The following is a 23,511-nucleotide window of genomic DNA, read 5'->3' as shown; positions in this document are numbered from 1 at the left end:
GCGGCTCCCGGGGCCGCGGGCCGGCAGGAGGCGGCGGGGGCGGCCGCGGCGGCGGGGCCCTGCCCAGCGCCGGCTCCGCTCCGCGCCTGGTTGGTGCCGTCGGGGCCGGGGGCGCGGCCAGGCCGGGGCCGTCCCGGTAAAGCGGCGGCGCGGGCGGAGTGGCCCCGCATCATGGAGGGGCACCTGGCTCGTTGCAAGATCGTGGTGGTGGGGGACACGCAGTGCGGCAAAACCGCGCTGCTGCACGTCTTCGCCAAGGACTGCTACCCCGAGGTGCGGCGGCGGGCGGGGGGCCGGTTTGGGGGCTGCGGGCGGGCTCGGCGGGGCTGAGCTGGGCTGGACTGGGCTCACCTTCTGCTCTCCCCTCCGTCCTTCCCCAGAGCTACGTGCCCACCGTCTTCGAGAACTACACGGCCAGCTTCGAGATCGACAAGCAGCGCACCGAGCTCAACATGTGGGATACCTCAGGTGAGTCTCGGGGGAGGGATGCGGGGAGCGACGGGGCCGGGGCTGCTCCTTCCTCCGCTAGAGGCTCTTCCCTTCCACGAAGCCCCCGGGCCGGGGCTGGTGCAGCGGTTCCGGACCCTGAGGCTGCACCCGGAGCTTCGGCACCCTGCGAACTCCCGTCCGGGTGCCGGGCAGCGCCTTCGCTGCTCCGAGGGGTCTCCAGGTCTCGCAGCGCTGCGGGTTCTGGTTTCGTCTCAGTGCAGCTCCCCCCCCTCCCCGGGACTGGCTCTGCACTGATTTTGAGCGCTGCGCTTGCCTTGGAGCGATTCCCTCGCTGCCTGAGTAGGGAGCTGCCGGGGTGCGGCAAAAGCAGCTCTGGGGTGCGAGGTGAGGCCGGGTAGGAGCGGGGCAGAGGGAAGGTGCAGCGTGAGAAAGGAGACCTCACCTTGGAGAGGAATGCGCTGTGGGAACACGCTGTCCTTTCATCACTCTCTGCTACAGACCGTCAGGGCTTCTTTGGTCGTTTGGGGTTTTGTCTCTTTTTTTTTGTTTGTTTGTTTGGTTTGGTTTTGCCTCTTTGTGTCCTCGTTTGTGATTCTGCCTGAAGCTGTAGGCACAGCTGTCCCAGCCCACCGAGCCCCTTCCCACACTTCATGGTGCCTTTCCGTGGAGGTGCAGGTCACAAGTGAAGTTCTTGATAAAAATATTGGCATCCAGCAAAGTTCATGTGCCCCTTCAAATTTACCTCTGCAAACCCTTTTTTTGGACTGCTCTGGAAGCACGGTGCAGCTGAATGCTGTGTGCTGTTGGCGTATGTACGCCACAGGCTTGCTGATGCTCTTTCCCCATAATTTATGGTGTCCTTGTGCTGTCCAAGAGTAAATTAAAATGTGACCTAGGATTTACTTTGCTCTTGTACACTCTAATTTCGTGCTGTAATTTTACATCCATCAAATTACAGCTGTAGGACTGGCACAGCTCTACCTAAAGAGGTGGCTTTACTCAGTCTTGGACTAATGTTTGTTGAGTCTGCTCTGGACCTTCCTGACACAGGAGGACCTTGCTTTTTGCTGCTTTTTATTCCCTGGGACAAAAAAAAAGGGAGCCTTTTGCTTTGCTTGCATGCTCTGTGCTGTGATGTGAGCCAGAGGGATGCTGGCTCTTAGGGCAGCTCTTAGTGCTAGAGCCGTGGCTGATGTGTTGGCTCTGAGCGTGTGACTGTGAGCTGGGCTTGAAGCACACAAGGGTGACTGTGCCATGGCAGTCATTGCGTGGTGGATGCTGCTGGGCTGGTGTGTCAGCATGAGGTCTCTCAAACCTGGCAACAGCAAAACCATCCTGGTTGACCCAGGGGGGGAACCTTCCCTGCAGAGGATTCCCTGGAGCTGCTCCTACAGGGTGAGTCTGGATCGTGGTGTGCTGGGAGTGAGGGGTGGCAGACCCAAGCCTCAGCTTGGGCACCCCTGTGGCTGCAAAAAGGGGCTGGGTGGGGTGTCTTTGTTAGGCATTGAATGGTTTGCTCTGGGTGTCTGCATCTGCCATAAAGAACTTCACCCTTTTGGGGGTTGTGGAAGCACATTTCATTGACCTTCTGCTTTTTAGGAAGTCTCCAGAATGTTTGGCTTCGATCTTAACAAACCTTTAAAAGAAAAGGACGTGATAAAAAGTCTTCAAAGCTGTGTACATGTGTCTGATAACCTGCATCCCATTCTACCGTGCATTCATTTGTACCCTTTTCAACAAAAGAGAGAACTTTTGTCCAATGTTTCTCTCTTTCGCCAAGAGGAAATAGCCTTTGATTCTTTCTCCCTTCTCCCTGTCAAAAATGTAAGACCTTTCCTGGCACCTTTGTTGTAGACAGAGTTTGCTAGGTAGTTTTCCAGATAAATCCCCTGCTGTCGCAGCTCTGATTTGAAATACACAGGAGCTAGTTCTTCCATAAACAGTCCTGCAAACCAATACAGAGCAATTTTCCCTGGTAATCAAACTTATATTTTTACCTGCAGACTGCAAGCTGTTGTTGAATTTCCACTGCCCTTTGGAGACACTTGTGAACAGGAGCTTTGCTAAGAGAAGTTTTGCACAATAATGAATTGAACCAGCTGAGCTGGAGGCATTGAGAGTGGCTATTTGCCCTCCTCATGCAGGGTGACAGGCACTGGGGTGCATTTTCCCTTGTCCCTGTGCTACCTCTTGTCTATTTTAAACAGCTTTGCATTCAGAGGTTTATTGTTCATGATAAATTCCATCCCAGCAAGAGCGGGAAGGGATGTGCTGGGAAATTGCTCCCCTCCTCCTGTCAAGATCACCCTTTGTATTTTAAACACTCGCCATCTCTTAGATAAGTGATTAGAACCGACAGTCTGCTCCAGAAATCAGAAGAGAGACTTGGCCAGAGGAGCTGACAATCGATTTATTAATAATTCTCTTTCTTTTTTAAATTCCCCCTGGCCCTGTAGTTAATTGTGAAAGTTGCTGGAGACTCTCGAAGCTGCACAGGGTGAGCTGGGCATTGTCCAGCAATGGGTGTTGAAGCAAGAGCAGTCTGACTGGAAAACTCCCTTTATTGACACTGAGCACGGCCGTGACCTGCCTGGCCACCCAGTCCTGTTGATAATCTCTGTACAAGCTGGGATCTTGGTCTGCTCCCTGGGGCTTTGTAGTACCGGCTATAAGAAGAAGTGTGTTGGGAAATGCAGCCTTTCAGGCTGAATTTGCCCCTCCTGCTAAGTGGCAAGTGCAGGCTATGACGTTAGCAGCTGGCAGGCAGGCAATCTGGCGACAGACGTAATGCCATAGGGTGGACAGAAGTGATGGAGGACAGAAGTGATGGAGAACTGAATGGCTCCAAAATTGTATTGGGACCTCTAATTTCCTTTACGTGTTTTCTAACCCTTTGTCCATTGATTAGAGGTTTCTTTCTGAAGCACTGAGAAGCCTTCATGAGGATGAAATCTGTGCCACTCAGACAGGGCACACTCGAGGACTTGGCACTGTCTTATACCTAAGAACCTACCAGGGAGAAAAGTGAACCAAGTTTGAGCTTGGTCCCTTGTCTGTCATCTACAGCTGCTGCTTGTATTTCATGCTTCTGTCCCACCTCTGGACAAACTTTGAGAGTGAAATTGCTTCAGGTGCCCTTTTAAAGCATGGCAGGGATGTCCCATCCCTCCTGCCTCCTGAAACAGCTACATGGAGTTTCCTAAACCCTCCATTAAAAAGCAGTTTGATATCTTTATGTGTGAGGGAAGAGGGGCAGAGCCAGCCTACCATACTGGGTGGACACAGCTCCAGGGACATAGCCCTAGCACCTCTGCTTGTGACCCACACAGAGGACGTGGTACTTTGCTGCTCTTTGTGTTGCCATTCTGGCAAATTCTTTCTTTCTTTGCTTCCTGTTGGCCAAATGTGCTTGGCACAGGAACAACTTCTCTGCATAGCGTCGGTATCTTATGGCAGGGGGGAAACTCCTGTTCGACAGGATGCCTGATGGCTTGGGAATGCAATTTCCAGAGGGCTGGGTGCCTCCCAGCCCCGTTGGGAAGGCGCTTTCTTCCCCGTGGAGGAAGGGCAGATGGTTTTGGGATCACTAGCAATGCTTTGCAAACAGTGGGCGAGTTTCATTTCCATGCTTCAGAGGTGTGAAAGGGAGTGCAATTACCAGGAGGTGTGCACCAGGCAGGGAGGCTTCCTGAGGAAGTAGGGGAGCTGTATTCCCTCTGGGATCTGGGAGTGTCTGTGGGTCTGCCCTGCTTTGGAAGGTCTCACACCTGCAGTGGAGATACTGTGGAATTACAGAATCATTTAGGTTGGACGATACCTTTAAGATCGAGTCCCAGCCCTGGCCTCACCCTGCCCAGCCCACCACTACCCCACAGCCCTCAGCACCTCAGCTCCACGGCTTTGGGATCCCTCCAGGGCTGGGCACTCCCCCAGCTCCCTGGGCAGCCTGGCACAGGGGCTGACACCCCTCTCAGGGAAACAGTTCTGCCTCAGCTCCAATCTCAGCCTCCTCTGCGGCAACTGGAGGCAGTTTCCTCTTGTCCTATCCCTCATTGCTTTGGAGAAGAGACTGACCTCCACCTTGTTACAGCCTCCCATCAAGGGAGTTGCAGAGAGTGCTCCTGTCTCCTCTCAGCCTCCTCTTCTACAAGGTGAATATCTCCAGCTCACTCAGCTGCTCCTCATCAGACTTGTTTTCTAGACCCTTGCCCAGCCTTGTTGCCTGTGTCTAGCAGGTCTTCCATGCCCTGCTCAGCAGGTCTCTGTCAGTGAGCATGTTCAGTGCCACCTGAGCTCCTTCCCAGGGACTGTCCATTGGCTTATTCCTGTGGTGAATGACCAGGGCGCTGCCAGGGGAACCCCATGCCCACACCTCTGGACTGGCCCAGCTTTTTACTGATCCTGCCCACTGCCCTGACACCTTGCAGAGCCAGCACCTCCCCAGTGCTGGGCACTATCAGGAGAGAGATGGGCTCAGGCCATGCCGGTGCCTATTGCCTTGGTAAGTGCTGTAGCATCAGTCCTGGCCAGTCTGAGACTTTGCCCTGAGCCTGGGTGGAGGGGAGAAACTACTCTGTACACGGCAGCCTGGGCTCAGGTCTTTGCTTTTGGTTCACTCTCCTGTCATGCTGGGACTCTCTGCCTGCCTTCTGTGACTGAGGCCGCTAAGAGATACAGGCAGAGCAGTGATGTGACCTCAGGCATTTTGTCTGCATGGTGCATCTTTTGCTGTTGCAGATCTTGGTGCAGAGCAGAGCTGCCCGTTTCTGTTAACAACATCTGTGCCTGTGGCTCCAGGGGTGGCCCAGACCTGGCACTGGGCTTTACACATGATCATTGCCACCTTGTAGAGCTGCTGGAGAGGACTTTTCTGTCCTTTGTGGACCAGCTGCTGAGAGCTGCAGTGTCTACCACAACCTGTGACGTTGCGAAGGCTGGTGCCCACAGGCTCAGCAGTACCACTTTGCCCCTCTCTGTGCTGCAGCTCACAACAGGGGAGTTGCACAGCTGCCAGTCCTTCTTCAGGGCTTCTGTCTCTTAAGCAGATGTGCTTTTGAGACAAGAATAACATTGTGAGTTGCAAATCCCTCTCCTCCTCCCTCTTTGCCTGTGCTCTGCAAACAGTCTGCCTTGGTACGGGCCTGTGTGGGAACCTAAGGGCTGCGATAACAGATCCTTCTTTAGGGGAACTGCTGAGGAATGTTGATGAGATTAGAGAGCTCAAAGGGGCCAAGTTTAGCGATGGCATCTCCATGGATGCGGTAGCTGGCTGTGCCTGGATTCCCAGCCTGCAGTCCCAAGACTGCCATGACTGCCTCTTCCAAAGTGCAAGAGCAAGTCTTGGGAACCTGAGTTCAATGTCACTTGCACTCTGAGGCAGAGGAAACAAAAATATGGAGCTGCCCTTTCCGTACTAAAATAGCTCCTCCCATGCTCCCTGTTGAGGCTGGGAGCCCGAAACCAGCATACTTGTGTTCTGCCTCAGCACAAATACATAGTTAAGCCTAAAAATATGAGCAGCTGGGTCACATTCTCAAGCGGGTCAGTAACCAGTCGGACAGAGGTTTAAAGAGTTGCAGCAGAAACAACAGCAGAAATGCTTATGCTGGAGTGGGTGGAGGATGGACCTGAGGAGACATGACACGACGTGACAGTCCCTGTGAGGCTTGTCTCGTTGTGCTGCGCATGGTGTGGGGGTTCTGCAATGCTGTGTGGCTCAGGGGTAGAGTTTGCTTCTCCTGCAGCTCCCTACAGCAAGAGCAGCGTGTCCATGGCTGCATCTGTCCCTTCTCCTGTACAGACCCGTGAGGCTCAGCCTCTGTGGGGCTGCAGGATGTCACAGGGGGTGCTGGGGAAGAATGGTGCCATTAATGACAACCAGATGACTCTGTTGGCTGCTGTGACCTTGTAGGCAAGGAAGGGCTTTCTGTGGGGTATATTTAGTCCTGACTCTGATGCGGACCCTGTTCCCACAGCAAGGAGGTGATCTGCTCCCTCTGTGGGCAAGGACAGCCCATGAGCCAGAACATGAGCCAGCCGTGTGCCCAGGTGGCCAGAAAGGCCAGGGGCATCCTGGCTTGTATCAGAAATAGTATGGCCAGCAGGAGCAGGGCAGGGATTGTCCCCTGTGCTGGGCCCTGGGGAGGCTGCAGCTCCAGGGCTGTGCTCAGTGCTGGGCCCCTCACTCACTGCCACAGGGACACTGAGGGGCTGCAGCGTGGCCAGGGCCGGGCACAGAGCTGGGGAAGGGGCTGGAGCACAAGGGAGAGGCTGAGGGAATGGAGGTGTTGAGCCTGGAGAAGAGGAGGCTGAGGGCAGACAGGAGCACTCTCTGCAGCTCCCTGATAGGAGGCTGAGGGGAGCAGCAGTGACCATCTTTGCTCCCAAGTCACAAACAACAGGAGGAGAAGAAACGGCCTCAAGTTGTCCCAGGGGAGGTTGAGATTGGAGCTAGGCAGAACTGTTTCCCTGAGAGGGGTGTTAGCCCCTGTGCCAGGCTGCCCAAGGAGCTGTGGGGGAGTGCCCAGCCCTGGAGGGATCCCAAAGCCGTGGGGCTGAGGTGCTGGGGGCTGTGGGTTAGTGGTGGGCTGGGCAGGGTGAGGCCAGGGCTGGGACTGCAGCAGCTTCAAGGGCTTTTCCTACCTCATTCTATGATCCTTGCAAGAAAAAGCAAGCATGGTACTGAAACACAGCAAGGCACAAGAGTAGGGCAACAAAGCCCAAAATCGTCACCTGCACGCAGCCCATGGGAAGCCACATCCCTCAGATGGTCTTTTCCAACCAACCAATTTGATGATTTTCTGCTCTCCTCATTTCTTCTGTCAATCTGTCAGTTCTTCGGTCCTTCCCAATGGAGCTTTCAGACATTTTCACACATTTGACACAAGCAGAAGCTCCTTATTGAGACAGTCTCATCAGCAGACCTGCAGAAACTCCCTTGAGCAGGCTCATCATGCCCTGACCTCTGCCTGGGATAACTTGCCATTCTAATAGCCCTCACCCAGCATGGTGCCAAGGGTGCCCTTCTCGCCCCATCAAACAGTGCTGCTGTGCTTTGGGATGGCTGATGGGGGATGGCAGGAGGCTCTACAGGAGAGAAAGCTCTGAAGGAGCTGGTTGGAGTGTGCCCCAGGCCCTGTGCATGTGGTGAGGACATGGATGCAGCTTTCCTTTTGCCCTAGATTTTGAAGATAAAATCTCCACTCAGTTGAAACTCCACAAGTGTACAGGCCCAGCCTTCCCTGTGGGGAGAAACCTTATCTGGTAGGTGAGGAGGAATCTGCTGCTTATGCACAGCAAACCTGAAATGTGCAACGTTGCATAAAGGTAATTGTGTTCTGCTCAGCCCTCTGTGTTTCCCCAAAGCTAGGGCTCATGCTGGCTCTTCTGTGGGAATGTGTTGCCACTCCTAGTCCTTGTTGTACCCCATAAAAAGGATGAGAGGCAGGTTGTGGCAATGCCAACTGCCCTTGCAACGTGGCAAGAGTGCCAAGAAGGGGCTTCTGGCTCCCATTTGTCTCCCTTGTCAGCTGCCACGGGTGTGATTTCCAGCATCAATGAGCTACTCAGGCTGCCTCTGCAGCCCCAGCCCTCCTGCACCAGAAACTCAGTGATGTTCCTTGAGAGATGCCGGCAGGGATTTCTTTAAGCAGCTTCTAGAGCTGCCAGAGCTTGCCAGAGCAAGCTCCACCAAACCCCTGTGAGCAGTGTGAGACAGGGCACAGGATCTGGATAAGGCAGGAGCACCAGGGATTCCTTTGCTGGTCAATCCAGCAGAACAGCTTTCTCCTGAGTGACAGGTTTCCAGTAATAAGATCTGGAGAAAGGCCCAGAAATGCCACCTCAGCCTGTGCAAATACCATTCCCTTCATCCTGAAGGTGTGCCAGCTGGGTTGTGTTGTAACTTACTCGTTTTTGTACGTGCATCGTAAGAGCTGGGAGCAGAGGTTAATTGTCCCACTTGATTAGCTGTTGTTACATAGAATCCTGGCATGGTGGGGCTGAGTAGCCCCAGGGCCCACAGCCTTTCCTCAGCAGGAACATGCTCCAGTGCCCTGAGCATCTTGCTGGCCCTGTGCTGGCCTCTCTGCAGCACTTCCCTGTCCCTCTGCAGCTGGGGAGCCCACAACTGGACACAATACACTTTCTGGATAATTGCATGTTCCTTGCCATAGACGAGTTTCCTCCTTTCCTACACTTCAGGGGTTTGCAGTGATGTTGCACAAGCAAGAGAAATGTCATGATCCAGCCATGAGAGGTGCCAGGGCCCATGGCTGAGATATGTTTGATGTCCTTTAGAGGGCTGTACTAGGAGTAGCTGCAGTAGCATCAGTGCACTGGTGGGATGCTTCATCTCTCCTTGTTTTGCTCACTTTCTCTCTGGCAGTCAGGGTTTTGTGTCAAGACAACCCTCTGCTTGTCAGGGTCACTCCCCACTCTAAGGCTCTGTCATACCATAACTTCTGAGGAAAAAATTGTGACCTTCTCTTGGATTAGACCTTTCTGAGGCCTCTGCTGGAAGGATGCCGGGATCCCCTTGTGTGACAAAGCCTGCATGGAGGGGTTTGGGTGAGAAGATGCAGGGGATGTGCTCATTAAAGCTCTGCTCTTTAGGCTGTGATGGGAATGGCCTCAGAAAGAAACCACAGCTCTCTGCCTGGCTGTGGTGTTGCAGTGGGCAGAGCCAGGAAACCCTGAGCAGCACAAGGCACCTTGGTGCTGGCATTTCAGATAGGTCTTTGCCTTAGATTGGAACCTGACACAACAGGGTGCTCTGTTTGACTCTAATTTGCACTTAGTGCCACTCACTTTAATCTCTAATGTCACTAATTGATGCTTCTTTCATCGTCCTGACCCCGGAGTTGTTGGGTCTGAGCTTTGGACCCTGGCACTGCCAGAGCCCCTCTGGGTCTGTCACCAGGGCTTTAAATCCTGTCTGCCATTTGTCACTCTTCAGGCCCGGGCTCTAATGAGCACTGTATTAGTGTCAGAAACGTGGTGGCTTTTCTTTGGTGTCAATGGGACCTGCATTATCCTCCTTTTCCAGACAATAATCAGCCAGATGGGGTCAGAGATCCTTAACCTGCTTCTGAGCCCTGTCCGAGCAGGGGCCTGCAGGGTGCTCAGGATTATTGCTGCAGTTTATCAGTCTTCAGACAACAACAACAACAACAAATTCCTCTGATTTCTTTTCAGGAGAGAGGGTCTGATTTCACACTGGGAGGGTGAAGTCGGTCTCTGAACTCAAGATGGTTCAGGTCATTGTCTCCCCGATGGATGTGCAGCTGTTGCAATGGCTTATTTCCTGGCCTCCTGTTTTATAAAGCCCATCAGCACTAATGATGGAGGGAATGAGGAGGGCATTTGCATACTCTGGTCTGTCATATGCCAGGCACACTGAGCTAGTTGCCTTCTGCCTTTATAAAGGCAACCAAAGTCTTTAAGGCAGGGACTTGTGTCTGTGGGGTTTACCATGCTCATGGCTCCTCGAAATGGGAGATCCTCCCTGAGGAGCAATTTGCTGTGGAGTCCTCTGTTCCTGGGCTCTTGGAGGAGATGTCTTGGGGAGTCTTGCCAGCAGGATGCTCCCTCAGTAACCCCGGGGAGCTTGCTGGAACCATGTCACAGGCCATGGTGGAGGAGGTGGCCACGAGTGATACGTCAGCATGGGCAGTTTTATCCTGGCAAATGGAGTTCTGAGCCTGTTGTGGGCTCAGATGGAGACATTACTCTTACATGGTCAAGCTAAGTTGATCAAAAGGACCAGGGAAGAAAAAAGTTCCTCACCACTCTGTCCCCAGGAAGATAAAAAGACTAGGCATGACCTTTGGGGCTGTTTAACTGCTGCTCTCCAGTGTTCCCTGAGGCTGAATTCCTCTTCGTTCTCCACTGTAAACTCTCCCATTGTTTCTCTGGGCTGATTTCCCCTTTTCTAGCAACGGGAAATATTTTAGGGTGACTCTGTGCCCTCTGGTTGCATCTGCAGAGGAAACGGCAGCTCTGGCCTGTCCTGGATGTCTCAAAGCAGCGGAGATTTTTGCAGGCTCACCATGGGGACTGGCCTCGCCTCTGTCTGGGACAGCTGCCACTTCTGGCCTTTCATTCAGAGCCAGGTTTTTCAATCCAGTGTTTTTATGTTTTTCCCCTTGCTGGGCCCTGGGAGGAGACAATGCCTGGGCTGTTACAGGGGATCTGTGCCTTTATCATGCAAATGGCTGCCTGCTCTGGGAGAGCCCCTGCAAAGCCTTACCCTAAGCTTGGCTTGCCTGGTGGAGCTGGGTGAGGGGCAGGGGTGAGGGGCACTCAGCTGGCATGGTCAGAAGCCTCCATTGCTGTTGCAGACCTTTTCTCCAGCTGCAGCTTTCTGCATGGCTGCAGTCCACTCCAGGAGCAGCAGTGTGGGTTGTTCCCTGCCCAGCACCTCTGTGAATTGCACAGAGGTTTCATTTTCAGTCTTAAAGGGGTGAGATAAATAATTTTTGTTATCATTGTTACACTTTCTGTCATCACCTCTCCTGGCAGAGGAAGGGCTGATCGTGAAAGCCCTTGTGTTCACTGGCACCTCATGTAATATTAACCAGGTCTGCAGGGCTCTTGTGGGGAAAGGATGCAGTGATTGAACATCAGCATCCTGCTCCCACACTAGACCTCTGCTGTTGCTGCTGTGCAGAGGAAGCCCTGCCTGGCCTGGAGAGGTAAGAAGACAGCTCAAAGCCACATCTCTGCATCCCCTTTGCCTCTAGTAAGCTCACTGCCCCTAGTAAGCAGTTTCTGAGATCACAGAGTCATTTTGGTTAGCAGCTCCAAAGGGAAGTGCTCAGCCTCTGTCTTGGGAAGTGCTGAAGGGGTGGTGAAGCTCAGTGAAAGGTGATCTGGACTCCTGAATGTAGTCTCCTCATGTCTGATGCTGGCTGAGAGGTGGTACAAGCTTCTTGCTGTGCACAGGGAGATGATGCTGAGGCACTCCTTGTGCACCTTGGTCCTGCTTTTACAGCTTTGTCCTCTGGCTGAAGGCAGGTGGGTTGGGGGGGTTGTCTGCAAAGAAGACAACCTCTGTAGTCTCTGAAGGCTGCTGCTCCTCTGGCACTGTTGCATGGCAAGGTAACCCAAAGCTCCTGGGACTTGTGGGTGCAGCGCTCCAGAAAGCCAGGATAAATTTCTGCCTCATTCTGTGAAGGATGTTCTTGGCTGTCCCTGCAGAAAGCAGCCTGTGCCACAGTGCTGCTGGCTCTGTGGGGAAAGTTTGCAGTGAGCCCTCTGAGACAAGTGCAACGCTGAAAAATTTAGGTCTTGGCAGTGCTGGGCTGGGTTTCCAGCCAGAGCTGGCTGGGGTTGCAGGAGCCCCTCACAGAGCACATGATGGCTCTGCATGCATATTTGCTTTCCTGGTTTCCAATGTGCTATTGTTGGGTGGAGGGTGCCCATGTGAGGAGGCTCATTATCTCTGGGAACAGCTAATAAGGAACAAATGAAGATTAACGCTGTGTTGGTACAGATGGAGCAGCACATTTCAGTCCCCTGCCCGACTCATGGTGCCAGGCATTTTGTGGGGCTGCCAGCTGATAAGAAAGAGGAACTGCTCATGGCTGCATCCTCCCCTGAATTTCAGACAACTGTGTGGATTTTAATTTTAAGCTGGTTTTTTGGCTCTCTCCAGCTTTCTCTCTCGCTAATCATGAACAGATGCACATAGGTCCTGTTTCCTGCAAAACTGGGGTGCCAAGTGAAGGAATGACTCATGCAGTGAAGGAAAGCAGGGTCTGCTGACACATGAGCCTTTGGAAGTGCCAGACTATGGGTCTCTGGGGTGTCTTGCTGGAGTATCTGTAAGGTGTCAAGTGCTAAAAGAAGGATCTGGAGCTGAAGGAACTGAGGCTTTTGTGGTTTATTTGTTTGGCTCTTTTTAATTGTCATAATCAGTGAGAAAGCAACAGATGCAAAAAAGAGAAGAATAATCCGCTAAACATAATTTCCTGATTGAATGGAGACATCTCTAAAGAAAGCTGGAGATGATTGGAGGTCGGCAGCTTGCTTGCCCAGGTGGGCAGCACAGACCATTAGTCTCCGTCAGTCTCCTGAGGTGGAGCAGAGGCTTCTGCAGCTGAGGTCATGAGCACTGGCTGTTACTCACTGCCAGAGCAGCTGATGAGTTCAACTAACAGCTAAAGTGGTAGGAAATGAGGTATCAGAAAATGATGTTCTTGACCTAGTGTATCCCTTCCATCAGATTCTCCTGCCAGCACTGGAGTTTTTCCACTTGTGGTCTCAGGGGGTGAGAGTGGGATTCCTGTCTCTGGGGTGGGGATCACAGAGTCAACCACAGGATGGTGAGGGATGGGAAGGGCCCTGCAGAGCTCATCCAGCCCAATCCTCTGCTAAAGCAGGTTCCCCTTGCTCAGGCGGCACAGGAACGTGTCCAGGTGGGTTTGGAAACCTCCCAGGAAGGAGCCTCCACACCCTCCCTGGGCAGCCACGGCCTGGGCTCCCTCAGCTCAACACCAAAGGAGTTTATTCTCCTGTTCCAGTGGCACTTTGGATGTTCCAGCTTGTTGCCCTTGCCATTTGTCCTGTCACTGGCCACTGCAGGGAAGAGACTGGCCCCATCCTGTCGACACTCACCCTTTAGGTACTTGTAAGCATTAGTAGTGTCCCCCCTCAGTCACCATGAGGATGGTGATGGTTCTGTGGGACACATGGGTGCTGTAGGCTCTGCACCGAGAAGCTGGTTGGCTGCTGAGGGGAGCAGCAGGTTGCTATGATACAGTTTGCTGTGGCAATGTCTGTGCTGAATGGAGCCAAAAAACACCTCTACAGAAGGAGCATTCCTGGGCTGGGAGGGGTCAGGTTTATCTGCAGTGTTTATGTAAAGGCGAGGACCTGCGGGGAAGGATGTGTGTGGGAACGCTTTCCTGCAGCGAGGGCTGGGGGCCCTGTCTGCAGGCACATACCCTTATGTGCACAGGGTGGGTGAGAGGGCATGGCTCAGAGAAAGGATCCAGCAAATCCAGGCATGCAGATCAGTGCTGGATCTCCCATCCCATCTCGTCCACCCACACCAGGCGTGAGACTGAGAACTCAGTTCAAAGGGGAGCTCAGCACCACTAAGCCTCCGAAAGTGGCCTCATTCTCAGCAGGAACTGGGTCACCTCGTGCTGTTGGAGCATGGAGGAAGCACTTCACTGGTGCCAGTGGTCAACTGATTCAGCTTGAGCCCGAAGTGAGGTCAGAAATCTCAATGCCTGGGACTCAGGGTTATCCTGGCTCACTGTGTGTGCCAGCCTGCATTCCCTGTGCCCAGAGCTGCCCAAGGCACTGCAGGGTCTGGCTCCTTTCCATGCAGGGAACATGACTTTCCCTCTAGGAAGGGGGTTGAGCTCTGCAGAGCTCAGGGTCTGTTTTTTTTTTTCTCTGCTGGATCCCAACTGCTTCTCTTCCCATTGACTTTGCAGGGACAGAGACCAAATGAGCAGCATCTCTCACTGAAGGGAGCAGAAGTGCAGGTGGCTGCTCCTGAGGGCTGGCACCAGCACCGCTGTCTGTAAGAGATGGAGATGCTTGTAGCTGGTTTTGCCACAAATCCAAGTGCCCACTGAATCCCAGAGTGCCTCCATGAGAGCCAGGGGGGGCTGCATGGGCTGCTGGTTGGAGGTTCCAGTGGTGACTGCTGTCAGTATCTTGCTGTGAGATGGTGTCAAGGGGAGAGTAGGTGGCCAGTCGACGGGAGTTGGTAAAGGTTTGGGAAGACAACACGTCTCAGTTCTCAGCCAGCCCTTGTGGGCTCTGGGCAGAGAAAGGAGTGGTCACAGCTCTTGTGGGCTCTGGGTAGAGGAAGGGGTGGTCACAGCCAGGTCTGCTCTCCTGTCTGAGTCTTGCAGAGGGATGTAGGGTGCAGAGCTGTGCTGGGGGGGATGCTGTACCCACTCTGTGCTGTCAGCTCCTGTGCAGACAAGAGCCAAGACTGGAACCCCTGTGGAAAATCGTCCTGTTCTCCTCTCACACATATCCCAGGCAGATTCCCATCCTCCTGGAAACATAAGCTACCGCCATCCATAATTCATCAGGTGCTGAACTTCATCAAGGAGGCACCTGACACCGAGGCTGGGTCCTGCACCCTCCTCCCCGGGTGGGAAAGTGCTGGGTCTGGGTGTCCCGAGGGGCTGTGGCAGGATGCACGTCCGGTTCCCTTGGCCTGGGGGTGGGTGATCATTCTTTTGGAGGAGGCAGATTCAACAAGGGCTCTGGTGTCTCTGCTTCCCCTTTTCATAAATAAACATCTGCTTCTCATCCCTCCAGGAAGTTTAAGCCATTGTAAAAGCCAAATATAAAACTGAAACGGTGTTTTTAAGTAGCAGTGAGCTGATAGCTCCATTGCTGTTTGCTGAGGCATCTACAGCTCCACACAGAATGCACTTCAAATGAAAAGCAGTGTGGGGACGGTGACTTTAGTGCCTGAAATTCATACTGAAGGGGTGTGTGTGTGTGTGTGTGTGTGTGCTGAAGAAGCCATGCAGGATTCAGGCTGGGCTCTCTGCCTACTCACTGAGAAATCCTGCAGAATACAGAATCATCCTCTCCAAATTTGTAGCGTGTTCACCAAATCCTGTCACATCTTTTATGTACCAAAGAGAATCTGTCTGACTTTTTCCAGCACACATCCAGAGCAAAAGGCAATTCTTTTTTTTGCCTGTCATAAATTCTCACAGTCTGTGTGAGCAAACTCTCCTGTATAAAGATAGCAGGAGAGGATGGAAAATAGCAGCAGCATTCCCTGTCTCCTCTCAGCCACACCTTTCCACCATTAGTACAGCAACTGCATGATAAGTAATAGGGTAGAGATGTGAGTGGCAAAGGGAGGCACGTGCTAGTGCTCAGCAGTGTCACAGCTCCAAGCTCCCTTTTCTGCAGTCAGTCAGCAGCACAAGGTCCACATCTCTTACTTGCCAGAGGCTTACTAAGGAGGGAGAGGGATGGAAAACTTGCATTCATTTCCACTCTGCAAAGGGATGAAGCCTCTGACTTCCGTGGCTAAATGAAGGGACCAGACTCTCTGCAAACCAAACTCTGCTGGAACCTGATGGTGCCTGGTCACAAGTTTGGATCAGCATCCTTTATCAGCAGCAGAGCAGTTTGCATCATGTGGCAATGTCTCCAGTTCTTACTGGGATTAATTATCTCTTGGCCTGGCAGAGGGGCCTGGGGAGGATGGGGTGGTGGCAAGCAGTCAGTGGGGTGAGACTTCTGCTCACTACTCTCCTCCTTCCCATCTCTACAGGCTCAGCCTATTACGATAACGTCCGTCCCTTGGCCTACCCTGACTCAGATGCTGTGCTCATCTGCTTCGACATCAGCCGCCCGGAGACCCTGGACAGTGTGCTCAAGAAGGTGTGTACCCATTGGGCTGGTGGGGTGGGTGCTCTGCAGCAGCACACAGAGCTGCCCTGGGGTCCCTGCTCCCTGGGGCTAAAAGCTCTGACCCTGTAGCAAAGCCTTGTGTGCTCAGATGAGGATGGTCAGCTGCTGCCCATCCTCATGTGGGCTGTGCAGAAAACAAGATGTTTCCATTTGAAAGGAGCCCAGGGAACAGTGTAGCCCATGGCAGCCTTGCAGCATGTGTCTGGGGTTCTGTGTGTGGACATACAAAGGTGAGGACAGAGAGAAATGCAGGGCATTTGTTTTGCTCTTCGTGAAGAGCTCGGAAAGTCTTGTGCACCTCTCATTGGCACAACCATGAGTGAGAGTGCTGTGGATTGCCTGCAGCAGTGGAGAAGTGGCCCCTGAGCCTGTTTCCGTGCAAGCAGAGAGCTCAGTTTTTTTGGCTCTCCTCTCAGTTCCGCATCTGCACAGTGAGGAAAACAACAATCGGTTTCCTAGAGCTTGACAATGAGAACTGCAAAGCTGTGAATGAATAGAACGATCTGGCACAATGCCACTGGACTGATGGTAGGCAGGGCCCTGGACACCATCAGTCCTGGCAGAGCTGGCTGGCCACGCTCTTCGTTAGCAGCTAGAGAACAGCTACCTGCAGATTAGCAGCTTTCAACAAAGCAGATCTTTCTAGCTGGCAAGTCCCAGAGAGCTTCAGAGAGGATCTGATGTGGAGCATCACTGACTCCTTCCCGGCCAGCCATGCTCTGGGCAAGTAGGTGGCACTCAGGTTCCCATGAGTCGTCATTAGTCCTGCAGCTTGTGATGCTGCTCAGGGGAGAGGGGAAATGACCTCCTGGCTACTCTAATCACTTGGTCCTGGCTGTTCCATGCTTCCTTCCCTGGAATCCAGGGAACTGTGGTGGCAGTGAGCTCTCACCACTGTAAAGCTGCAGAGAGCTTGCTGGTGGCTGCATCCTGTCCCAGAGACAAGACTTGGCTGGCATCCCCTTTGTGAAGCTCTTTGAGACACTGAGGTGTCAAAAGCACTCCAGAATAGTGACTCCTGTGGCTGTTCTCCCCAGTGAGCCCCAGGCTGCCAGCGCTGGACTGGCCACTGTCTGAACGAGTCACATTGTACTGGCTGCCCTCATGGCCTCTCCACGTTTTGCCAAATCTTGTGCTGAAGCAAGTGCCTCTTACTCAGCTGCTGGGAGGGCTGAGAAGTGGGTCTGTGTCTCAGAAGTGTCCTGGTGAGGGAATAAAGACCTTTCAGATAACTTGGTCAATGGCTCAGTATTCCCTTCCAAAGCAGGTCCCGGGTACTGGGTGGAGGGAAGTGTGTTTCATATAGGCTGAAAGAATTCCCTGCTCAGCTTGAGGAGTCAGCAGAATCCCAACAGTGCAAAGCAAATTGCTTACACCTTAATGAGATGCAAACCCAACAATAATTACCTGGGTTTGGGGTTTATTTCTGTCTCTCTGCACTCTCTTCCTGTGAGTCTGCACCGCTCAGTGCATGGTCTTCCCCGTGCAGCCTCACAGATGCTTCGAGCACTGTTGGGCAATGTCTTTTTGATATGGTGACTTAAAATAAACCCTGAATCACAGGAGATTTCTTTAAGTGCCTCTGAGTACATGCCTTGTTTCCTTTGCTGCAGTCTTGCAGGCTATGGAGGCAAGGAAAATTTCTAAGGCACCATAAAGTTGAAATGGGTTTTAGCTTTTGATATCAGGCGAATAAGGAAAATAACACTCCCTATTTAAGCCTCGGGCAAGAAATGCTAATTCAGCAGATGAAGTCTGTATTATTGCTGCCCTTCTGGCTGCCTGTACAGCTGAAGGAAAGGAGCCATCTGAGAGAATGCAAACCAGCATCACTTCGTTTCTTACAAAGCAGGTTTGTGTGGGGTGGTGCTTTCATTCTGACAAGTCTTGATAGAGCAACAAATCCTGCGAGAAGAGAGTTGCACCTCTCTCCGTACACCAGAGAGCCCTCTGTCATTGCAGGCAGCTGTGACCTCGTCCTGGTAAGAGCAGACCTTGTAGTTCAATTCCCTTTGAAGGTTTTTATCCTTCAGGTAAATGGGTCTGCTTGAATTCCAGCTCCAAAAGAACTGCATCCTCCTCCTTCTCCTCCTCGTGTGGTTGTGTCAGCCCTTGATGCTGCGCAGCTGTGACACCAGAAATCTCCCACTGACCAGATCCTGGGATGTATGTGAGTCCTGGTGGACAAGTGTCCTTGGCAGGGAACGGAGAGGTCTTGCTGAAGATACTTGAACCCGTCTCCTAGTGGGAAAATACATTTTTGGTCTGATGTTAGTCTAATGAAACTCAGGTCATTCTTGGCACCTCCACACCAGGTTATGGACACCAGGCTGTGGGCTTGGTTTTCATTCCCCTTCTAAGTGCCCAGGGCATAATCTGAACCATTGCTTAGTGTACCAGGAAATTGCTAATTCCAGGTGACATGTTTAGCCAGAGATAATCTCTGTTTATCACCTGCCTCCTGCTTCAGAAGCGTTGGGGCTGTACATGTCTGCCCTGGGGGAGGTCACGGGTGAAGGTTTTATTTACTGCTGCAGACACTTAGCTGCACATTGGGCATCCAGTTTTTGGAGCTCTGAAAGGGGCCATTAGTGTGAAGGAAGTGGCTATTTACCCTGGCCTTCTCCTTCTATTGCTTCCTTTCTTTCTTTCTTTCTTTCCATGGCTATAGCTATACTCTGAATGTCTTCATGTCTTTAACACGTGTTTCCCAATGATAAACAAATAAGTGTGTTGTGCAAAGAGGTCCCTCCTACCTGTGCTTCAAAAGGTCCAGCAAAGGTGACCTTTGGAGTTGTCAGATCTGTGCACCAGACTGTGTGGTCATTATTTTTCCACAGCCATACCCCTGAGTGGTCTCTCGTGGCCTGCCACAGGGGACTGCAGCTTAGCTTTAACAGGTTTACAGGGCATATCTGGAACAAGTGAGCATAAAATTATTTGAGAGGCACTCAGCCCATTCCTGTCTTTGCCTGTGGCAGTCATTAAAGTGCCCTGATGAGCTAATCAGGCTCTGAGCAGCTGTGATGCCCTGCTTGGAGAAGCCACATGCACCAGAGTGCATGGTCTTAGCCTCTGAAGTCTGCTTTCCAAATCTGATCCCATTAGAGCCTCATGTTATATTCAGAACACTGAAAGCTGGCTGTCCCTGTGTTTCCCATCTTCAGCGCAGACTCCAGAGCTGCTCTCAACCTGTGTCCTCACTGAGAGCCCTTGGTGACACAGGCCATTGCCTGTGCCCCTTCCCCTCTTCCTGAAGTCTGGGCAATGCAGCAGGGCCAAAACCAGCCTCAGTGTTGGCACCGCAGGTCTGAGGCAAGAGACCTAAAAGCGATGTTGCAGTGGCTACCAGCAGCAGTCTCAGTACCCTGACTGGTCCAGGTTTGGGTCCTGTGTAGAGGTGGCTTGGCCATGGGTGCTGATGATCAAGAGGTGTTGGTACCCTGAGCTGCCCCAGTGGTCATTCCTCTGTAGGAGAGACAAGTGCTGTTTGCTGGTGGGAGCAGGAGAAGCCACGCCCCAGGCTCGTGGGCTCTGCCATGGTGGTGAGGCATGGAGGATGATGCTGTCTGGTGGGAACTCAATGGCACAACTCTCCTGGCCTATCTCCATCTCCAGAGCTGGGGATATCTCGCATGGAGCTCTTGGCCTGGTTGGAAAGAGGCTGGGAGTAACAAGCTGAATCCCTGTGGTTGCCTTTGTTGTTCTAACCATGACCCTTTCACAGACTGCCTGCTGCCAAAATTAACTTGACATGGTGGTGCTGCTCAGCCCCTTAAAATATCATAGGATCCCAGAATGGTGGGGGCTGGAAGGGCCCTCTAGAGCTCATCCAGCCCAACCCCTTGCTAAAGCAGGTTCCCCTCGATCAGGGGGCACAGGAACGTGTCCAGGTGGGTTTGGAAACCTCTCAAGCAGGAGCCTCCACACCCTCCCCGTGCCAGGGATCCCTCACTCCCACACCAAGTAAGTTTTTCCTTGTATCTAAGTGGAACCTTTTGTGGTCCAGCTCATGCCATTACCCCTTGTCCTGTAACTGGAGGCAGGAAAAAGTGTCACCCCATCCTCCTGACACCTGCCCTTTAGGTACTTATTCTAAGTGTTAATGAGCTCCCCCTTCAGCCTTCTCTTCTCCAGCCTGACCAGCCCCAGGGCCCACAGCCTTTCCTCAGCAGGAACATGCTCCAGTGCCCTGAGCATCTTGCTGGCCCTGTGCTGGCCTCTCTGCAGCACTTCCCTGTCCCTCTGCAGCTGGGGAGCCCACAACTGGCCCCAGGACTCCAGATGAGGCCTCAGCAGATACGGAAGAGCAGAAGGGGAGCAGAACCTCCCTCGCCATGCTGCCCACACTCTTCATAATACACCCCAGGATACCATTGGCCTTTTTGGCCATGAAGGCAAGTATCTTGTACACCAACAGTCCCCAGCAACTTGTCCCTCTTGTCTCCTCTGCAGTGGCAAGGGGAGACTCAGGAGTTCTGCCCCAATGCGAAGATTGTGCTGGTTGGCTGCAAGCTGGACATGAGGACGGACCTGAACACGCTGCGGGAGCTGTCTAAGCAGCGCCTCATCCCCGTGACACACGAGCAGGTGTGTGCCAGCAGCAATACCCCTGAGGCTCAGGGAGGTGAGGGTGAGGTGGGGACTGTTCTGCAGGACCTATTAGTACAAGGAAGCTCAGCTGCAAATGACCCCAGGTCTTGATCTGAAGCTGGTTTGATCTTGGCTGGTGGGCTCTGAGCTGCTCATGCTTACAACACTCTTGTTACCCAGCTCTCATAGACCTTGACTTATTCTTGATGCTCTGCTGAACAGCCTCCTGGTTACTAGGTGAAGAAGTCTGTCCTCAAAGGTGGTGGAGATGCCTGATTTGCCAGGTTGGGCTGGCTAAGGGGCATGTTGTTCTGCATCTTCTAGTTCAGTGCAGCTCTTTTTGCTCTGAGTGACCCTCCTGCTCGGATTCTGTATTGGGCCAACACTGTGGGGGGACACAAACCCCAGCTGGGGGATCTGAGAGGCTGATGCTGTGGACCCAGCAGTATCTGCAGGCTGTCCTGGAGACCTAGTCTCTGTGGTGCTTTGGGTTGCTCCCTGCCTGGCTCTGGTTGTACACTGGTGACTGTCCTGGTGTGAGGAGCTGCCCAGACCCTCAGCTGCAGCAGTGGCACCACGTTAGTGAGAAAGCACAAGAGATTCAGGGTCCATCCTGGCAGTACTGTCTTCAGGAGAGCCCACCCTCACCTCTGCTGCTCTCACAGATGCCTGTGCTTCATTTACAGAGGTGATGAGCAGATGTGGTGCGAGCTGGTTCCCAGCGTGGGAGGGCACAGGTAGGGCAGTGACATGTGAGGATGCTCCTTTGCAGGGCTCCGGTGCCTTGACCTTTCTTCCCTCTTCCTCCCACCCTGTCTGGGTTGCAGGGCAGCGCGCTGGCACGGCAGATCGGGGCAGTGGCCTATGCAGAGTGCTCCTCCAAGGTCTCAGAGAACAGCGTGAGGGATGTGTTTCACGTGACCACGCTCGCCTCGGTCAACAGGGTGCACAAGAACTTGAAGCGCAGCAACTCCAAACGGGGACTGAAGAGGGCATCACAGATGCCTGGCAGGACGGACTTACTGACCGACACAGAGATCAGGAAAGACCGAGCCAAGAGCTGCTCCATCATGTGAAAAACAGGCTGTAAATTATGTGTGTGTGTTGTCCGTTTTGTACAGTAACTGAGCTGAGCCAAGGGCATGGTGCAGGCTGCAGGAGCCAGCCCGCCTTTCCAAAGCCTTTCTCTCAGTCTCTAGGGCTGAGCCAAGGTCCCAGCTGCAAACTGGGGGGGTGCATGAATTGCTCCCCTCACTGTGGAGACTTTTGGGTTGGCTGCTGCTGTGTGGATTGTGTGGATTGCTTAGGGTGAAGGAGCCTCTTGGCAGAGGAGTATTTGGGTGCTGGAAAGTCTGTGAGTGGGTGAATCAAAGGGAGTGATCCTCTGTGTTGTTTGACACTCTCGTGCTCACAGCCCAGGCTGTGGGCAGCTGTGCACACACGGTGTGAGGTGGTGGTGGGATGCGTGGGGCCTGGGCTGGAGGGTGGGAGATGGGTACAATTGCTGTCAGCAGAGTGCAATCAGGAGAAGCTGTTCTCCCAATCTTTCTTTAGAAGAGAAATGATGTTTGAGGTGGTGCTGCCTTCAGCTAAGCTGGACAGCAAGTCGCCATGGAAGGTGTAGAGCTGGGCCAGGGCTGGGAGGGAAGGCACCCTGGGAAGGAACCTTAACCTGATGAGACAGCATGGAAATCCACTTCTTGTGAGCAAAACAGACAGGAGGCTCTTTACGTGGTACTTTGGGTACTTGAACCCCATTTGACATGCAGCGGAGTGGATCTGTCTCCAAGGGAGAGGTCTATCCCAGTAGATGCATCCTGAGAATTGTGGTTCCCTTCAGCAAGCAAATGCTAGTCGGGAGCTTGTGTCCCAGTTGCTGACAGCCTGGTTTACTCCTCAGGCTGCTCCTTGCCATGGGCAGCTGCGCTTTCTGAGGCACGTGGCTTCCCAAAAAGCAGACTGCAATAACTACCCATATCCTGCTCTCCACCCATTTCCAGCTGCAGATTGTGTTGCATGGTGCTGTGTTTGTCTGGTATGGATAACCAAAAAGGGGATATGTATATCTGTACTCTGTCTTTACTGTGGCAATGGGAGAGAAGGGGCTCCCTGCTTCTCTTACCCTATACTGTACAGCCTCCTCCCAACACCTCCCATTGCTTCTGCTGCTGCCCTCTCTAAATGCCTTTGACTACAGTGTTAGCCTTGACTTAATATCACATAGACACTTTAAGGAAAAGAAAAAGAATCTGCTCCATTGCCAGATCCAGCTGTGTCAGTGGGCTACAGAAAACAAATAAACGTCATTGGGAAACGCATCGTGCTTGACTCTGTTTGTGTTCAACAGTCAAACCAGACATCCTCTCAAAATGTCTTACACCCTCACTTCTATTTGTGTCCTGATGTAGCTCTCCAGCTCTTGAAATACACTCACACGTTACATTTGAGTGAGAAACGCAGAGGACCTGGCTGAGTGTATTCATTTTGGAGCTGAGAGACCTGCCTTGAATAACCTCTCACTCCATCCTGAAGCCTTAAATGCTGGGGAGCATTTGCAGGTTGTCTGTGCCCAACCCACCAGCCTGAGCTGACATCAGCTGCCCCTATCCTCACCCCAGCAGTCAGAGAAGAGAGCTTTTGGCTTAACATTTTGTGTGCCTGCTCTCCCACCCAGGTCTCAGACTTCAGCTGCATCACAAAGGCTATTTGGGGAACTAGAGCAGCTGAGTTACCAGCACAAGGAAAGCTCAAGCAGTGACTGAATGCTGTTGTGTTGGGTGCAGGTTGCAAGAGCATGAAAATGCCCATCTGCAGTCTAGGAGGAAAGTAACTTGAGCAAGGCACTATGCCAAGAGCAGCCTTGAGCATCACAATGGTTTTCTCTCACTCTGCAGGGTCCCCAGAGCCTTTGCAAACATTAGTGAGCAAACCCATGTCCCTTCTTGGACAGTGGCAATCTGTGGCTCACGAGTGTCACTACCAGGTCCTCCTCATTTCTTCTCATCATCCTCATGTAATAAAATCACACTTCCTTCTTTTCATGTAAGCACCACAGTA

The 23,511-nt window shown here is 52.8% G+C and overlaps 1 protein-coding gene across 1 annotated transcript; it reads left to right on the top strand.

Moving 5' to 3' along the window:
- The first annotated feature begins 118 nt into the window (after positions 1 to 118).
- On the top strand, positions 119 to 22,765 carry RND2 (Rho family GTPase 2). Its single transcript, XM_062017973.1, has 5 exons — positions 119 to 273; positions 381 to 468; positions 15,722 to 15,831; positions 20,317 to 20,451; positions 21,282 to 22,765. Exons 1-5 carry the CDS (start codon positions 172 to 174, stop codon positions 21,528 to 21,530), a joined length of 684 nt encoding a protein of 227 aa, XP_061873957.1. The 5' UTR covers positions 119 to 171; the 3' UTR covers positions 21,531 to 22,765.
- Positions 22,766 to 23,511: the final 746 nt, after the last annotated feature.

The sequence above is a fragment of the Colius striatus genome, chromosome Z, assembly GCF_028858725.1.
Source record: "Colius striatus isolate bColStr4 chromosome Z, bColStr4.1.hap1, whole genome shotgun sequence".
NCBI classification, from domain to species: domain Eukaryota; kingdom Metazoa; phylum Chordata; class Aves; order Coliiformes; family Coliidae; genus Colius; species Colius striatus.
This window is presented reverse-complemented; position numbering and strand designations above follow the sequence as displayed.